Consider the following 16,325-nt stretch of genomic DNA (forward strand, 5'->3'; position numbering starts at 1 on the left):
CCATTGCCATGATTAAAGAACTCGATTTGCTGATTTTTATATTAATATAATAATAGTTGTTTTGTTTAGAAAGCATGATCAAACCATTTCCATACTTTCCAGTATTTCCTCACACATATAGTTTTTGTTTTTACACTTATAATACAAATAATTTGACTTTATTATTATTTAGCATAGTACTAGTTTTATTCAGTAGGCAGTTCACCTTCAGAGGTTATTATTTATTATTATTATTATTATTATTATTATTATTATTATTATTGTCAAAAAGCAAAAATGGAACAAAAAATAAAAAATGCTTCTCCGTATTGGTTATCAGACACTTGACCCTATCAGTTCTGAGTGATTGAGTGTCAGTTCTGATAGGGTCAGTTGAGTGACCCTATCAGTTCTGAAAAAAAGAAATTAAAATCAGTATTGAGTGATTTAGGCCAGATTGCTTTCATGTCAGAGGTGAACAGGACTGGAGTTTGCATTTGTATCCCGATCCCCTTTTTCCAGTCAGACTCATTTGTGGCAGCTTGATCGTTCAGAAAATGAACTGTGACCTCAGATGGACTGTGCAGCGAAACGGCCTGGTCCTCTGTGACTCAGAGAGAGTCTGATTCTGTTTTTTGGTCTGAGACTGCCTGGTTTTAGGCAGTAGCTCCTCTCCCACTCGGCCGTTAACAGCGATCTGTCTGCGACCCCTGAGCTCTGCCCCTGCTTCCTTAAAAGGTCAAACTGCGGGGCTCATCGCGAAAAAGAGCGGGACACCGGCGGCCATTTTGCCTCTAAAGAGAGCATGTGAAGTGCTGTTTGGTGATGCGTGGGGTTTATCTGAGGCTAGTTTCCGTGCCTAATGGGGACAGTGATGTATAGCACTGCTGCTGAGAGCCCAGGGTTTGGACAGGAGGGCAGAATAATGTTTCTCACAAGGCACTGGCTGCCAGTGGTGATCAGACCGAACCCTCCAGAGCGAGGCGATGTGTTAGAATGTAAAAAGGAAGTCAATTATGTTGTATACACAGAGAGAGAGAAAGAGAGAGAGGGAAGATCTTTGGGACACAAGTTGAATTCTCCCACAAAGGACACTACATTATTGGGCTCCATATTTGTGCAGATAGCATTGATTACTATTTAAATAGATTTTCAGAAAGTTCAGAAAATAACAATTATTCTTATGCAGAATGCACCTCACATTTCACCGAGGCCTGGTTATGATGATGATGTATAGACATGTCATCCAGATGAGATGTTGCATGCAACACTAGATTATATATGGCTATCAGTGGGCAGATAAATATTAATTCACTCACTCACTCACTCACTCACTCACTCACTCACTCACTCACTCACTCACTGCCTCTGTGTGCTCCTTTCTCTACCCAGATATAAAAGCTGATGTTGGTTAATGAAGATGTGAGTAATGAACTCACGGCTCAATTGACCCTTCGCAGGGAGTTTGATTGACAGGCGATCTGAACAATCATAATCCGCCATCCTCCGAATCCGCCATTTTTGTCCAACAAAGCATTCAGGAGAGTTAGCGGATTAACGTTGGAGGATTTGAACTTGAAAAACGGAGTGTACTGACGTCTTTCTGTGGTTAAAACAACACTCCTCCTTATGTTCATTCATGTTTATTTGATGCTATAAATGAACTAGAAGGAAGAGATGATCGGTTCACAAGAAGCTTTAACTGAGGCTCTACAACGATCTGTCAGACACATTGAAGAGCCACAAAACGGTATTTATTGTTTACATTTCTTTAAAAAATGACCAAATTTGAAAGGTGAGACTTTGTTTCATATCAAAAGTAACCTGGTCTGTCCTGTCTGTCAGTGTGTTGTCTGTGTCCTCTCTGTGTCCTCTCTGCTCCGGGATGTGTTTTTCACTGCGTGAGAGCGTCGTGGCTTGTCGGACATAGCAACAGTAGCTAAAGGGGGCGGGTCTTTGCGAATGGTCAGTTGGACTCAGAAGTGATGGGGCTTTTTAGTTTTATGGACGTTGCCATCTTTGAAACTACTTCAGTCACTGTCACTATGGTTACTGGTACGAGAATACGGGCTTGACTTCAGTTACACGTTCATTCATACAGTATTCGAGACGCTACTGTAAGTTGCTGTTTGAACGGGACATTTCGAGACTCACACCTCACAAGTAAATGCGGTTGCCAATCCCAAAAGCTAACAGTGTGAACATAGCCTCACTCACTGACTCGTGCAACGTAAGCAATGACGCACATTTGAGTCCATGAGACGGAGGGAAGTAAGCGGGTGAAAGGCATAAAAATATGGAGTGGAACACAGCCATACTCACTCACTCACTCACTCACTCACTCACTCACTCACTCACTCACTCAATCTCTTGCGCACTCAATCAATCAATAAATCACTCACTCTGTGGTAAGACCTATTTTTATAATCGTGAATTAAATATTAATAAATCTGATGTTAATGAAATCGTTTCATTCATATATTTGCTTTATTTTGATTTTATGAATATGTGGTTTGCTTGAATTATAAATTATGCTTAGATTTATTTATTTTTCTTGAAATGATTTAATTCATGAGTTTAATATGAATAAAAAATTGAAAATGAATTTTAAAAATGAATTTTAAAAATATTGGAATATATACTATTATTATTGGGATATATATTTTGGAGAGCTCATACTTGTACCAGCTGCACCTGTACGGCTCCGAGTAGAACGTCACATGTTGTCATCTCGAAGTTACGGTGAGTACGACATGGTGTGAACACATTGTTTAATTTATTGCATGTTTTAAGGAAATGTTATTTTTGTTTGTTTCCACGATTCACTTAATGTTTGTTTTGATCGTTAAGTAATACACACCACGCTTTTTACTGATAGTACGCACAGTTAAGCTACACAACCGCTAGCATTCCCTTTGATCCTGTAGCAACTTTTTGAGTCAAACGCCTCTTTTCATGCTTTTGAACACATTGAAAAGATAGTACTACATCACGCCAGCGGTAATGTAACAGATGTAATTATGAATACATTCACCTATGCCCTCCAGTCACACTACGTTTGTCTTTTGTCATGAGAATGACATTTCTGAGTGTGTGGAATGAGACTAATGTTGCGTATCCACACAAGCATTAACTGTTTCTGCATTGAATGCAGGAAAATGCACTTTCTCAATCCTGAGCTGGGGAATTGAAAACTCTGCCCTGAGAATACATTAAAATATTACTTTAAGTGTAAAATGTGCAAAAGCATTATCCATAAGAAACCTCTGAGGCATTTGCTGAGGTTATGTTAGATGGTATCCTCTCTTAAACCTAGGCTGAGCTTTATTTGTTTATGTGAAGCGTACCATTAGACGTTTATATAAGTGCTTATACACTGAGGCTTTATAAATTCTTGCTAAAATTATTAATGCATCGGATAATGCATATATATTATGCAAAATACGTTGTTGTTGTTTTTTTTGTTCAGGCTGTGGTCCATTGTCCCATGATTCTCAGAGTTTGTGGTTGAGTGGATCTCTAAACATTATGATGTCATCCTCTGGATCAGTTGTTTATGAAATCCTTTTGCTGTGACCTTAATTATGCTTCAACTATATAAAGTAGACATGTAGTCTTGCGGGTAATTAATGCTGTTTATAATCACTATCCTGGCAGGGTTCCAGTCCTTACATCCCAAAGCATCTTTAGGGAAATATGTCTGTGGATGTGCGGGAGATTGAGTCAGCTTTCTGTGCAAACTAAAGTTTTGCTCACTTAACCTAACCAGCCTCAAACATTGGATTTAGTCTTGTAATATCATAGTGTTTCTCTAAATTGCATGCAAACTTAAGTGGCTCTCTTAATGTGTAAATGCTGAAATAATCAGCGTGTTATGCCTAGCTGGGTGGGAGAAAGATAAATGTGGTGTTGGAATATTTTAAAGTGGTAGTTTAGGGAGATTTACATGATGCCCTGCTGTGGGAATGAGATGGTTTGTCATTGATTGGCTCTGACTGTAAATATTCAGTTGTTATGCACGTAAATAATCCTTTTTATTTAAGTAAGTAAACCCCCTTTTTTTTTTTTGTCCAAATATACTGCAGTATTTTCTCTCCTTTGTGAGGTACTTCTACATTTTAACAACTTTCTCTTCTCTCTTAAAAAGATGTGTCATTGCTTAATGTATTTGCCACGAAATGGAACCGATTCAGTTGTTATATTAAATAGGTGCTCTTGAAAGTTAAAGGCGTTTGGCATCATTAGTACTATACAGTATTTAGAAGGCCTCTAGCAAATTTCCCAGGTTGAGTCCAAGGTGATACAAGTCAATATGAAAAAGAGTGCTGCTCTTAATAGTCTTTCTAACCACCCGAAGATGCACTTATCCATCCTAATTAGACCTACTATAGCAGTCAGTCTGAGAACCAAACAATACTTGGGACTGATGTAAAGTGTCGAAATAGTTTCTTGTATCCCATGCATAAATGTATAGAGACAAGCAAAGTAATCCATCTTTTTGTCAACTTTCTGAACAATGTGCATTGCAGCTTGTTAGCTCTTTCAACACACTGTATTTGGCATGAGTTGTGGATGTTTGGGTAAATGCGTGTGGAAATGCAATTCTGCTTGGTGCAATTTTGTTGGCACACAATTTAAAGACTTGCTAACCAACCAAAGATTAACTTATCCATTCTAATAAGACTTAATGTAGCAGTCAGTTTGAGAACCAAACAATGCAATTGATGTAATGTTATTGTGTATGTGTTTCTTGTATCTCATTCATAAATGAAAATAAACGTTCTGAACATTAATGCACGTGCATTATAGCTTGTTGGTGCTTTCATCACATTGCAGTTGACATCTTAGGGGAAACGTGTATGGAAATACATTTCTGCTTGGTGCAATTCTGCGGTTACTATTTGCATGCTGGTTAATGTACAGCGTCTTACCCTTCTCTATGAGCTTCTCCTTTTTCCAGCTCCTGAATGACACCCAGCAGCACTTTAATGGTTTCCTGGCTGGAGCTGATCATGTTTTCCATGGCTTGGAGCTGCGCTTTAACATCCCCATCCTGATTGACAGGCACTATCTGCTTGCACGCCTCATTATCCGTCCGTAGAGTTCCGGCTCCCATGACTCCCCTGCACGGAGGTGCCGGCATGGGAACGGCTGTGGAGGAGACCGAAGTCACCGGCGCCACCTCCTCCATGGCCCGCAGCGGTCGAGCGGACAGTGTACCCACGTGGCACTGGACCTGCGTCGTGCAACTGGCCCGCGGGAGCGTCTGTGACTGCAGGCCGTTGAGCTGCAGTGCCGCCTTGCGTTTGCTGCGCTCGGTCGGACTCTCCAAGCACTCCACCTGCGTGAGGGAGTTCCACGCGATGGGTCCCGTCACTTTGGAGGAGGAATCCTGGAGAATATTCCCAGCGCTCTCCCCAGAGTTCAGCAACTGCAGCTTGCCTGAGCGATCAAGAGTTTCGGAGTCTCTCCGGAAGCCCTTACTGTGTTTACTTCTGACGCTACACATCTGATAGTCCGAGTGGTCCGCTCCCGCAATGGTCCTATCAGTCGGAGAGGGAAGAACCAGAGCGTCCGAGCACGGCCCGTCCGTTCTCTCCAGACACTCTCTGGCTTGCGGATGTTGCTCAATGGTTGCGATGCACTTGCTGGTGTGCATTAATGCTTTTGTTTTCCTCAGATTATGAGAGGGAGCACACTCCCTGCTCGCCACAGTTGCTTTCGCCCTCTTCACATCAATAACAAACACATCGTCCTGGTCCTTACAGCTCTCCACCGCAGCGGCATGCTTGACCGTGTGTCCTTTCTTTCGCTCAAATGGAAAAGTCTGGTAACGCTTCCTAAGATCCGGTGAGGTTTGCACTCCAGTGCTTTTGGTGACATTGGGAATTGATCGGCGAGCTGGGACGGTCATGTACTTGCGGTACGCCACCTTGTAGGGCGGCTTCCCTCCTCGGGCCGCAGCGGCCTGTTCGTTCTGGGCTTCGCAGATGTCCTTGAAGCGCACCTGAAGGGCCTTGTTGCGCTTGCGCACATGTCTGCTTTCGTCTGACGATCCTTTGACCTCCAGGGCCATGGAAGCCGCTGTTGCCTCTGAGTCCGACTCAGAGTTGGTGAGCGTGCATTTACCAGCGTCCTTGCTCACCATGGTTCCTGCAAACACAAACGGTAGAGATGTTATTAGTTGAAAGAATGGTGCATTTGCTTTCAGCAACTGTATCTTGCATGAAATTGTGTTAGTAGATTAGATCTGTGCTTAAATGATCTGACACAAATGTGAAAATAATAAGTCATGTAACCACAAAAGGGCACAGCTGCAACATCCTTCATCCACTGGCTCTATGAACATTTCATATACCGAATTAGCGTCCTCTCCCTCGCTAACCTGCTCGGCTTGTTTGCGGTGAAATTTATGTAGCAATCTCGTGAGTGTTGTCTTAGCCCGTGACTTGTTTGTCTTTGACAGTTAATTGCATCTCTTAATCTCGTGTGTTCCTGAAGCGACCGCACGCAGGGAGAATGATAGGAGTGAAACTGCGTCATCTATCTGCCTCCCTGGGGTTCACCATACCTCAGCTAACTAATAGAAAGAGAGACACTGTCTGCCCTGTGATTCAGCAGCATCACCCTGACAAACACTTCCAGCATCCCTCCGGGGCCTGTGTGTCAAACTGCCTTTTTTTAGTGCCATGATTCGTGGAAATATAGGAGTGTGTTTGTTGCTCTGCTTTTTGAGATCATCTTATTTGAGCATTGTATTTGTATATTTTCTTATATATTGATAGATAAACCACTAGTATACCACATTCTTGTGCATGTGTATATATATGTATTTGTTTGTTATTCTTTTTCTCAGATCTTAACTTAAGCTTAACTAGTAACTATATAAAATATCTTCTTTTATATTATTATTTGATGGGTGGATGGGTGGATGGATGGATGGATGGATGGATGGATGGATGGATGGATGGATAGATCGATGTGCTTTCAACAATACATTTCAAGAACAATTACTGTTGTACTTCTCTGTTATTGTCAGCTGTTTTGTTATAAAGTGTAGGTCTCTGTTTTTTTGTGTGGACTATGATGGTTTTGTGAAGTTAAAGGGCAGGTCTATTGCGCACATAACAATAAAGTGAAAATTGTTTTAAAAACATGTCTTGAGACCAGTTCTTTTCTTTTCTGTTGCACTTCATCGAGCTGTTATTGAACACAAGAATGTGTCATAATGGTGTGTATTTGACATGAATCAGCCTAATTATATCAGGCTTCCTTAAAACCGACTAGCCTTTCACACTCACTGGTCTATTATGACTTCCCTAGCACATCCCTAGTTTTTTCTGGCTGCTTTTTGATTAACTGTGTTATAGATTTGTTTTCTTCTTCCACAGGAAGGGAAAGATAGTTATGCAATGATAAAAACAAACAGGAAAATGAGTGTCTTTCTTCAAGGTTACAGTTTGAATGTTGTGAAGTTTGCAGTGATGGCTAACGCTACTCAAGCTGGGTGATATCTGAACACAGTAACCCAGGACTTTTGAACCAAATCTGATTTTCCCTCCAGTAACCTTGTCTTTCAAATATGAAAGATTCACAACAACAGATAGGAACCGTCTGAAGCAGCAGCTTTAAACCTTTAGTGTGGCCTAGGATATCTTTAGTCTTATCTTGTAGATCAACCTTTTGTGTTCCAGTTCCCCTTTTAACTATTTAACGAGTAGTCCTACAATCTCACCCACATCTCCCCTCAAGTTTCTGCGATATTCAGTTCTTTCCTTCAATGTGTAATACTGTTCAAAAGTTTTGGAAGGAAGGGAAGGAAGGGAAGGAAGGAAGGAAGGAAGACTTTTTTATTTTATTTAGCAAGGATGCATTACATTGATTAAATGTGATCAGTAAAAACATTTATAATGTTGCAAAAAAATTCAAATAAATGCTGTTCTTTTGAACTTTGTTCATCCAATAATACCCAAATCGGGGTTTCCAAAAAAAAACACAAAAAAAAAAACATTGAGCTGTATAACTGTTTTCAACATTGATGATAATCAGACGTGTTTCTTGAACAGCAAATCATCATATTAGAATGATCTCTGAAGGATCATGTGACACTGAAGACTGGAGTAATGATGCTGAAAATTCAGCTTTGATCACAGGAATAAATTACAGTTTACAATATATTCAAACAGAAAATAGTAATTTTAAATTTTAATAATATTTCACAAAGTTACTGTTTTAACTGTATGAGCAGAAAAGGGTTTTCTTTCAAAAACATTAAAACATGTGGCATGCCTTTTCCCACCTCCTTTCCATGTACAATTTCTTAAAATACCAGCACACCTCTTCTTAACAAGCCACACGATTTGAGTAATCATTCCGACTCGAATACACCAAAGTTTAAAATGTGATATTAGTGGTTTCTTCAAATCACACACCCTACAAATGAGCCGTCTGAAACACCACTAAAAATGTCTCATACAGGTTTTCTTGTGCACAATGGTAGACGACGGCAAATAGAAGTCCATACAGGAACGGCAAACTTTCTTGGAATCCAATAATATCTAATCTAATAGAGTCTGGGATACCTCTCCGAGTTTACATGCACGCTGATCTCAGAGTTACTTCGCTGCACTTCTGCATGAGTGTCATGTTGAACATCTCTAATTCTCTCTGCACTATTGGATTATGTCTATTACTCTAAATCATTTGGTAAGGGCCTTGAGGAAGGAGAGATAAACCGATGGTGACAGACCCTCGCCGACTACCCATCTCCAACACCTGTTCAAGATCGATGTGAGCTGCAGACATCATTACAAACCTTCAATACAGCATCCAAACACATGCTTGCCTGTACAACACACAAACAAGATCAATGCAGGTGCTAGGAATCATGGGATTGTATTCATACTTGAAATCCAATCTGCAGTCGACCTAAACAATTGTAGGCATCTCTCCTCCTCCTCTTTCCCGCTCACTTCTGAACGTGATGTATTGCTAGGATAACCCGGTTGTAAGGGAAAGCCTATCCCAAATGCATTTCCAGCTCAATTAATCAGAAAGGGTATTGCCAACAGCTCGAGTCCCCCAAAGATGCATTAACAGCCCTGGGATTATGTAAACAGAAAGTCGCGGCTTTATTTACATAAGACTCTAAAGAATTAATTCATCAAATTATGATTCTCACAGTTGCCTCGTGTTTGATATTGTGGTGTCATAGCAACAGCCGAGTGGTTTCTGCCCTATGAAGGGTGTTTTAAGGGACTTCCTGGTCTTTGTCAACCTGAGCTCTTGTAAATAATATTTATCTTTGAAAACCCTGAAATGAAAGGTGGAAGATGGTAAACGTAATAAAGTGGGTTTATTTGCACACTGGTTTCATTAGTGCTGTTTGCTATGGCTTGCATTTTCACTTTGCTGCTTACTATTGTTTTGTATTTTTTAAACCATGTTGTTTGCTATTGTTAGTATTATTATCAGGGCTTGACTTTCATTTTTTTGCTCACCAGCCACTGTGGCTATTGGTTTTCCAAAGTTGCTAGCAACTCAGCATTTACACTGGCCACAATTTTGACATCGATACCATGGAGAAAAACTGTCATATATATTTTTTTAATATTATCTCATAATTTGCTGTCGCTTTAAGACCTGAAGCACAGATACTGTTACACATGCATTTTCTTTCTCAGCTGTTTATGTTCACTTAAAAGAGTATTTGACTGTTTAAGCGCAATAAGCAGCAAAAAAGAACTTTAATTTAGTACTGAGAGGCGGCATTATGTGCACACACTTTGAGTTTGAGCACAAAATATGTGGGAATGTGCAAAATCCCACGCCAAAATTCAAGTCCTGTAACACACAAAATGTACCCAGAGCAAATGAAACGAGTGAGTAAAGGGACGCAGGTTTGTGTGTAACTCGCTGTCGGAGAGATGAGAGAGAAAGAACAGCTGGTATCCTGTATCTATTCTGCGGGAAATGAGTATTGGAAGCGTTTCAGATATTTCAGTATCTATGTATTGAAATATCTATATTTTTGACAACACTAGAATGCACTTAGTTTATTATTTCAGATGCCCTTGTAAAAGACTACAATTGAAAAATGTATATGTTACCGGCAAAGTGTGAAATCCCGGTATTGTATAGAATGCCTAGGCAATGTATAGAATTCCTGATGTTTTTTTGCAAAAAATACATTACCTAGGCATTCTATAGAATATATCTGTGTGGAATATATTAGGGATCTGTGTGGAAGTCTTCGTTTACCAAAATGCATTAGCTGTAAATTTGTCTCCCTGTCATTCCAATTTCAATTCACCTGTTGGATGTGCAAAATACAATTCAAATTCTTTCACTCGATTTGAAATTCTTCTATTGTGAATTTTTCCCTGATTTAGAGACCTGAATATTACATTAACTTTGGTGTCTAGCAATTTAGCAACCATCCCTTTGATATGTGAGTTTTGCACAGTAAGCAACAAATCTTCTGAAAGTCTCATTGTAATGTTATTCTTCTGTGTGTCATATATGATGTAAACAGCCACACAGAGATGATCTGAGCTGAATTAAGCTTTCTAGCTCAGGACGGCATCAGCTACGGTGAACAATGTAACCTCCTTTTGAGTGCATATTTAATTATAAAGTCAGCAGGTTGTGCCGCTCTGAGTGAAGCGTAATCACTGTCGTCATGTGTCATCTGAAGCGTGCAGACCGCAGCCATGGTTCCAAGCACGAGTATCGCTGTCGTTTATGTGTCTTCGATTAAAGACAACATCTGTTCAGTCACAGTCGTGTCTCTGCAGGCTTTTGTTGTAAGACAGCTGTCATCGACGTCACTAGTTCTACGTTCAGGTTTTGCTCATGCATTACAGCAAAGTCTTCATTTTTTTCTTGGTGACATGTTCATCTGACTCACACTGCTGCTTCCTCATGCGAACACTAACTACAGTATTCCAAACACAGTCTTCTGAGAGAACACACACTCGGATGGATGGATGGATGGACATCCTGTCCCCTCTATCACCGGTCGGCTTATTTTTGCCAAAAAATTAAGTGAACTGACCTGGAAACTGTCATCCGAGACCCTAGAATCTCTTTCTCTCTCTTCATCCCTTATTATTGAAGTCCCCCTGTGGTGAAAATCAAGTTTTTAATGTTGTATTATGTCTATGTGATGTTTTTAATATGCTTTAAGACAAACCATGTGCAAATTCATTGCTGAATATTTTCTCCTTAAAACTGCAGTGAACCAAAGACAGTCTGACGTCACAAACTACCTTGTAACCAATCAGATCAAAGTGTGATCGTCAACCAGTGGATCTCTGAGCTGAGTGAGTGGAGGCGGGGCTCATTTGCATATTCATAGAACCAAAGACAAGGGTGTAGAGTTACATTCAAGCTATTTTAAGGCATGAATTTATTTTTATTTTTCACAGAATTTTTTTTTTTTAAATGCTAATTTTGGTGATCAAAGATAAGTTTTAAGGGATAACATGATTCACTACAGGGGGACTTAAATAGTTCTCTTCCTACTATCCAAATTGTCTATGCTGTCTTTATTTACTCACATTCGTGTTGTTCCAAACATTTCCTTCCTTCCGTAGAACAGGACATATTAGACAGAATATGAATATGAATTATATATATATATATAAACTCAGCAAAAAAAGAAACGTCCCTTTTTCAGGACTGTGTATTTCAACAATAATGTTGTAAAAATCCAAATAACTTTACAGATCTTCATTGTAAAGGGTTTAAACAATGTTTTCCATGCATGTTCAATTAACCATAATTAATTAATTAACATGCACCTGTGGAATGGTCGTTAAGACCTTAACAGCTTACAGATAGTAGGCATTTAAGGTCACAGTTCTAAAAACGCAGGACACTAAAGAGACTTGTCTACAGACTGTGAAAAACACCCAAAGAAAGATGCCCAGGGTCCCTGCTCATCTGCGTGAACGTGCATTAGGCATGCTGCAGGGAGGCATGAGGACTGCTGATGTGGCTAGGGCAATAAATTGCCATGTCCGCACTGTGAGACGCCTAAGACAGCGCTACAGGGAGACAGGAAGGACATCTGATCATCCTCGCAGTGGAAGACCACGTGTAACAACACCTGCACAGGATCGGTACATCCGAATATCACACCTGCGTGACAGGTACAGGATGGCCACAACAACTGCCCGAGTCACACCAGGAACACACAATCCCTCCATCAGTGCTCAGACTGTCCGCAATAGGCTGAGAGAGGCTGGACTGAGGGCTTGTAGGCCTGTTGTAAGGCAGGTCCTTACCAGACATCACCAGCAACAACGCCGCCTATGGGCACAAACCCACCTTCGCTGGACCAGACAGGAGTGGCAAAAAGTGCTCTTCACTGATGAGTCACGGTTTTGTCTCACCAGGGGTGATGGACGGATTCGTGTTTATCGCCGAAGGAATGAGCGTTACACCGAGGCCTGTACCCTGGAGCGGGATCGATTTGGAGGTGGGGGGTCCGTCATGGTCTGGGGCGGTATATCACATCACCATCGGACTGAGCTTGTTGTCATTGCAGGCAATCTCAATGCCTTGCGGTACAGGGAAGACATCCTCCTCCCTCATGTGGTACCCTTTATGCATGCTCATCCGGACATGATCCTCCAGCAGGACAATGCCACCAGCCATACTGCTCGTTCTGTGCGTGAGTTTCTGCATGACAGCAATGTCAGTGTTCTGCCATGGCCAGCGAAGAGCCCGGATCTCAATCCCATTGAGCACGTCTGGGACCTGTTGGATCGCAGGGTGAGGGCTAGGGCCATTCCCCCCAGAAATGTCCAGGAACTTGCAAGTGCCTTGGTGGAAGAGTGGGGTAACATCTCACAGCAAGAACTGACAAATCTGGTCCAGTCCATGAGGAGGAGATGCACTGCAGTACTTCAAGCAGCTGGTGGCCACACCAGATACTGACTGGTACTTTTGATTTTGAGCCTCCCTTCATTCAGGGACACATTATTCTATTTCTGTTAGTCACATGTCTGTGAAACATTTTTAGTTTATGTCTTATGGTGTTGACTCTTTTAGTGTTCATACAAATATTTACACACATTAAGTTTACTGAAAGTAAAAACAGTTGAAAGTCAGAGGACGTTTCTTTTTTTGCTGAGTTTATATATATATATATATATATATATTTACTTTATTTATTTATTTATTTATTTTTATTTTTCATAAAAATATTAGTGCTTTTATATTTAAATTGATGCCATTGACCATTTGTTCAGTTATTCAGTTTAGTTGTTTTTTTTAAACAGCTTTTTAAATATTTTATAATTTTATAGTATTATTATTAGTAGTAGTAATATTAGTATTAGTATTAATATTAGTTTCTGTATTATTTTACTTCTAAATTATTATTATTACTTTAAAAAAAATATTGTTGTTGTTGTTATGATTATTAGTTTTATGTTTAGAAGTTGCCATTGACTATGTTTTGACCTAGAGTACACCAGTCTTATGGACTATTTTTATGGTACTGTCTTTTTTGCAGCTTACAGAAACTTCTGGAAAAGAGCAGCTTGGACATTCTGCATAACATATTGTGCTTTGCCGAAAAAACCCCTATATAATATTGAGTAAATGATGGCGAATGATGGCATTTGGGGAGCTGTTGCTTTTGTTTCCTTGAGTTTCAGGACTGAGATGACATGCAGAACCTTCATATGCTTCTCCTGTGTTTTCCTGTAGCGCATGCAGCTTGTTTCTGCACTCTTAATGATTGAGGTGTTTCATGTGTTTCCACAAGCACAGAACCACATTTTAATCTAGCCATCTATTATTGTGCATGTTGAGAATGTGCTTTCGGGTTTGATAACAAATACAATCAAATGTGTTAATTATGTAAGACTAATAGCGTTATTCAGGAACCTTGGGTCATATTTCATATTCATGGCCCTACGTCTACAAGCTTTAATAAGAGAGGAAATCCCTCCAGTGGCTTATTTCTTTCTTTATTTCCCGATAGCGTGGTATTGTTTGAGCACAGGGTGTCCTAAAACACTGCAGGAACAAATGAAACTTCTAGAGAGTGTGTGGAGAGCTCACCCTAATCCGGCTTTAGCTGCAGCATTTCTGTTATTTATTTATTTGGTTTGTTTGCTGCTTTCTCAGAACGCGGCCTGTTCAGATGCAAAACTGAAAAATAGTTCATACTGCACTTGTAATATGCAATATGACCGGGCTATAGTTAAAATTGTTATCTCTATGTTCAGAGCTTTTCATCAGAAATGCGAGTTTTGAGAGGGTGTGTTTTTATCAATCAGGGAAGCCATCATGTCAACCAAACCATCAATTTCTTCTCTTGTGACTCACACATATTGTGTTACTACACTGAATGTTTTAATAGCAGTTGGATACTCAGAAATTTTCTCTCAGAAAAATCTTAATGTGACATTTTAAACTTATTAAAATATTGTGTGGTAAATATTGTTAGTTATTTCTATGATGCTGTAATTGTAGTATCTACAGTTGATGTGGTGCATATAATGAGTAAATGTAATTAAGTTAATTTAAGTTAAATAAAGGGATGGGTGGATGGATGGATTTCTATGGTGAGAAATGCACAAAAAATAACTCAAATTTTGTCATAGTTTAAAACAGTCATGCAATTAATGTAATTACTATAACTTTAGTGAAAGCGGTGACTGCATGACTGTTTTAAACTATGACAAAATTTGAGTGATTTTTTTGTGCATTTGTATGCGAATGCTGGGCTACAGATATGCACAATATAACATTGTGTTTGTGGTGGTATCGAGGATATAGTTAGACTACTATAGTGTGTGTGTGTGTGTGTGTGTGTGTGTGTGATCCCTGCTGCATTAAAGCCAGTGTATGGAGTCAAATCCTTTGTCCGTTAATCGTTTCTCTAATGCCATAAGATGAGCCCGTCCTTCTGAACGGCTGCTATTAGAGGATTGTGCTTCTAATAATTGTGGCTCCCTGACGCTGGGCCATTTTAATGATGCGTTGCTGTCATTTCATCTGGAGTTTGTGCGTTCAGCCACGTTCCATTAGATGCGTCTCTTTAGCCTGTCTGTAAAGTATTACGCTCAGGTGGAGAGGACTCTTTAAACACTGGCTTTACTGCTCTGAGAGCTGAGAGATCAGATCTGCCCTGCTAGTTAGACATTCATTAACCGTTAAGGTCAGCCACACGACCTCATTGAAGCTCTGTAGATCAAGCACTGAGACATTTCTGACTGTTCCAGTGTACACAAATTAATGAAATGATGGATAAACGGATCACTTTCATTTTCAGAGTCGGTAGATCATGTGCAACTAAAATATGAACGTTCATGAATCAAGAGCATTCATGATTGATGGGTGGATGGATGGAAAAAAAAGTAATGGAAGAAATGGATGGATATGTAAGTCGAATGATTCATTAAATAGATCTGCTCAAGAGTAATTTGTTTCAGAATTGGACTATGCCAATTGTGCTGTATGTGTTTTGTTCACTTAAAGGAATCGTCTCTGAAGAGTAATTTGCTTATGAATCGGACTACACTGGTTATGTTTGAGTGCAGCTGATGAGGAAAAATCAATAGACGGATATGGAAAGATTATAAGCTGTGCATGATCTGTTTTTCTCTTGATTTCATCACATTCAGTTCAGATTGCGAGATCAACACGGATAAAGATTCTGCAGAGTGATACACAACACTCATGCATCACTTGACATCTAAATATGTTAATTTATGAAAGGTATGAAACAAAGTGTCATGACATTGACAACGATCAGCATGCATATGATACGTTGAAAAGCATTCTATTATCTGACGATGTTTCTTAATGTTAACAATGAACGTCTCAAATGAAAGTGTGTGTTTAGGGCTGGAAATGAATGGTCAGAACCTGAGCTGCCCCGCTGACCCTGAACGCATTTCTTCTCTGGCTTTGCTGAGAGCTTTTACTCTATTTAGTATTCAGCTCTGATAGACCTGCAGTATTTTGAGGAAGTCGCTGGTGTTCGGGGAACTGTATCTGACTCAACACAGAGTAGTAAAACATCTCACACACAAATAATACAAGCACACACCACCTGATAAATGAGGCTTAAACATTTCTGAATAAGGTTCTTGTCGATGTTTAACCACGAATGCTGCACAGATAATGTACAGAATCATGTAACTGTACTGCAGTGCATTAAGCAGCCGCTATCTCTCTGTCTGTCAGTGAATGTCATGGAGAGGCTCTCTGTGGAGCTTCAGACTGCTTCCATTACCCGCACCACTCTTATTTCCCAGAAATAGGCAGAGACATTGAGTCCATTCAGGAAGAATGAGAGATGCATTGTGTGACTGTCCTCT

General features: G+C 40.0%; 2 protein-coding genes across 3 annotated transcripts in view; one reads left to right on the top strand and one right to left on the bottom strand.

Annotated features, from left to right (window-relative positions):
- Nucleotides 1–16,325, top strand: part of dock1 (dedicator of cytokinesis 1) — a 236,687-nt gene that overhangs the window by 127,928 nt on the left and 92,434 nt on the right. The gene's annotated exons all lie outside the window — the stretch shown is intronic.
- insyn2a (inhibitory synaptic factor 2A) overlaps nucleotides 1–16,325 on the bottom strand; it is a 43,081-nt gene that overhangs the window by 20,600 nt on the left and 6,156 nt on the right. The window contains exon 2 of the mRNA XM_084134950.1: nucleotides 4,911–6,132. Within this exon, the coding sequence (XP_083991076.1) occupies nucleotides 4,911–6,127 (1,217 nt within the window). The 5' untranslated portion in view covers nucleotides 6,128–6,132. The remainder of the gene's footprint in view (nucleotides 1–4,910; nucleotides 6,133–16,325) is intronic.

The sequence above is a fragment of the Abramis brama genome (assembly GCF_963993115.1).
Source record: "Abramis brama genome assembly, chromosome: 14".
NCBI lineage: Eukaryota > Metazoa > Chordata > Actinopteri > Cypriniformes > Leuciscidae > Abramis > Abramis brama.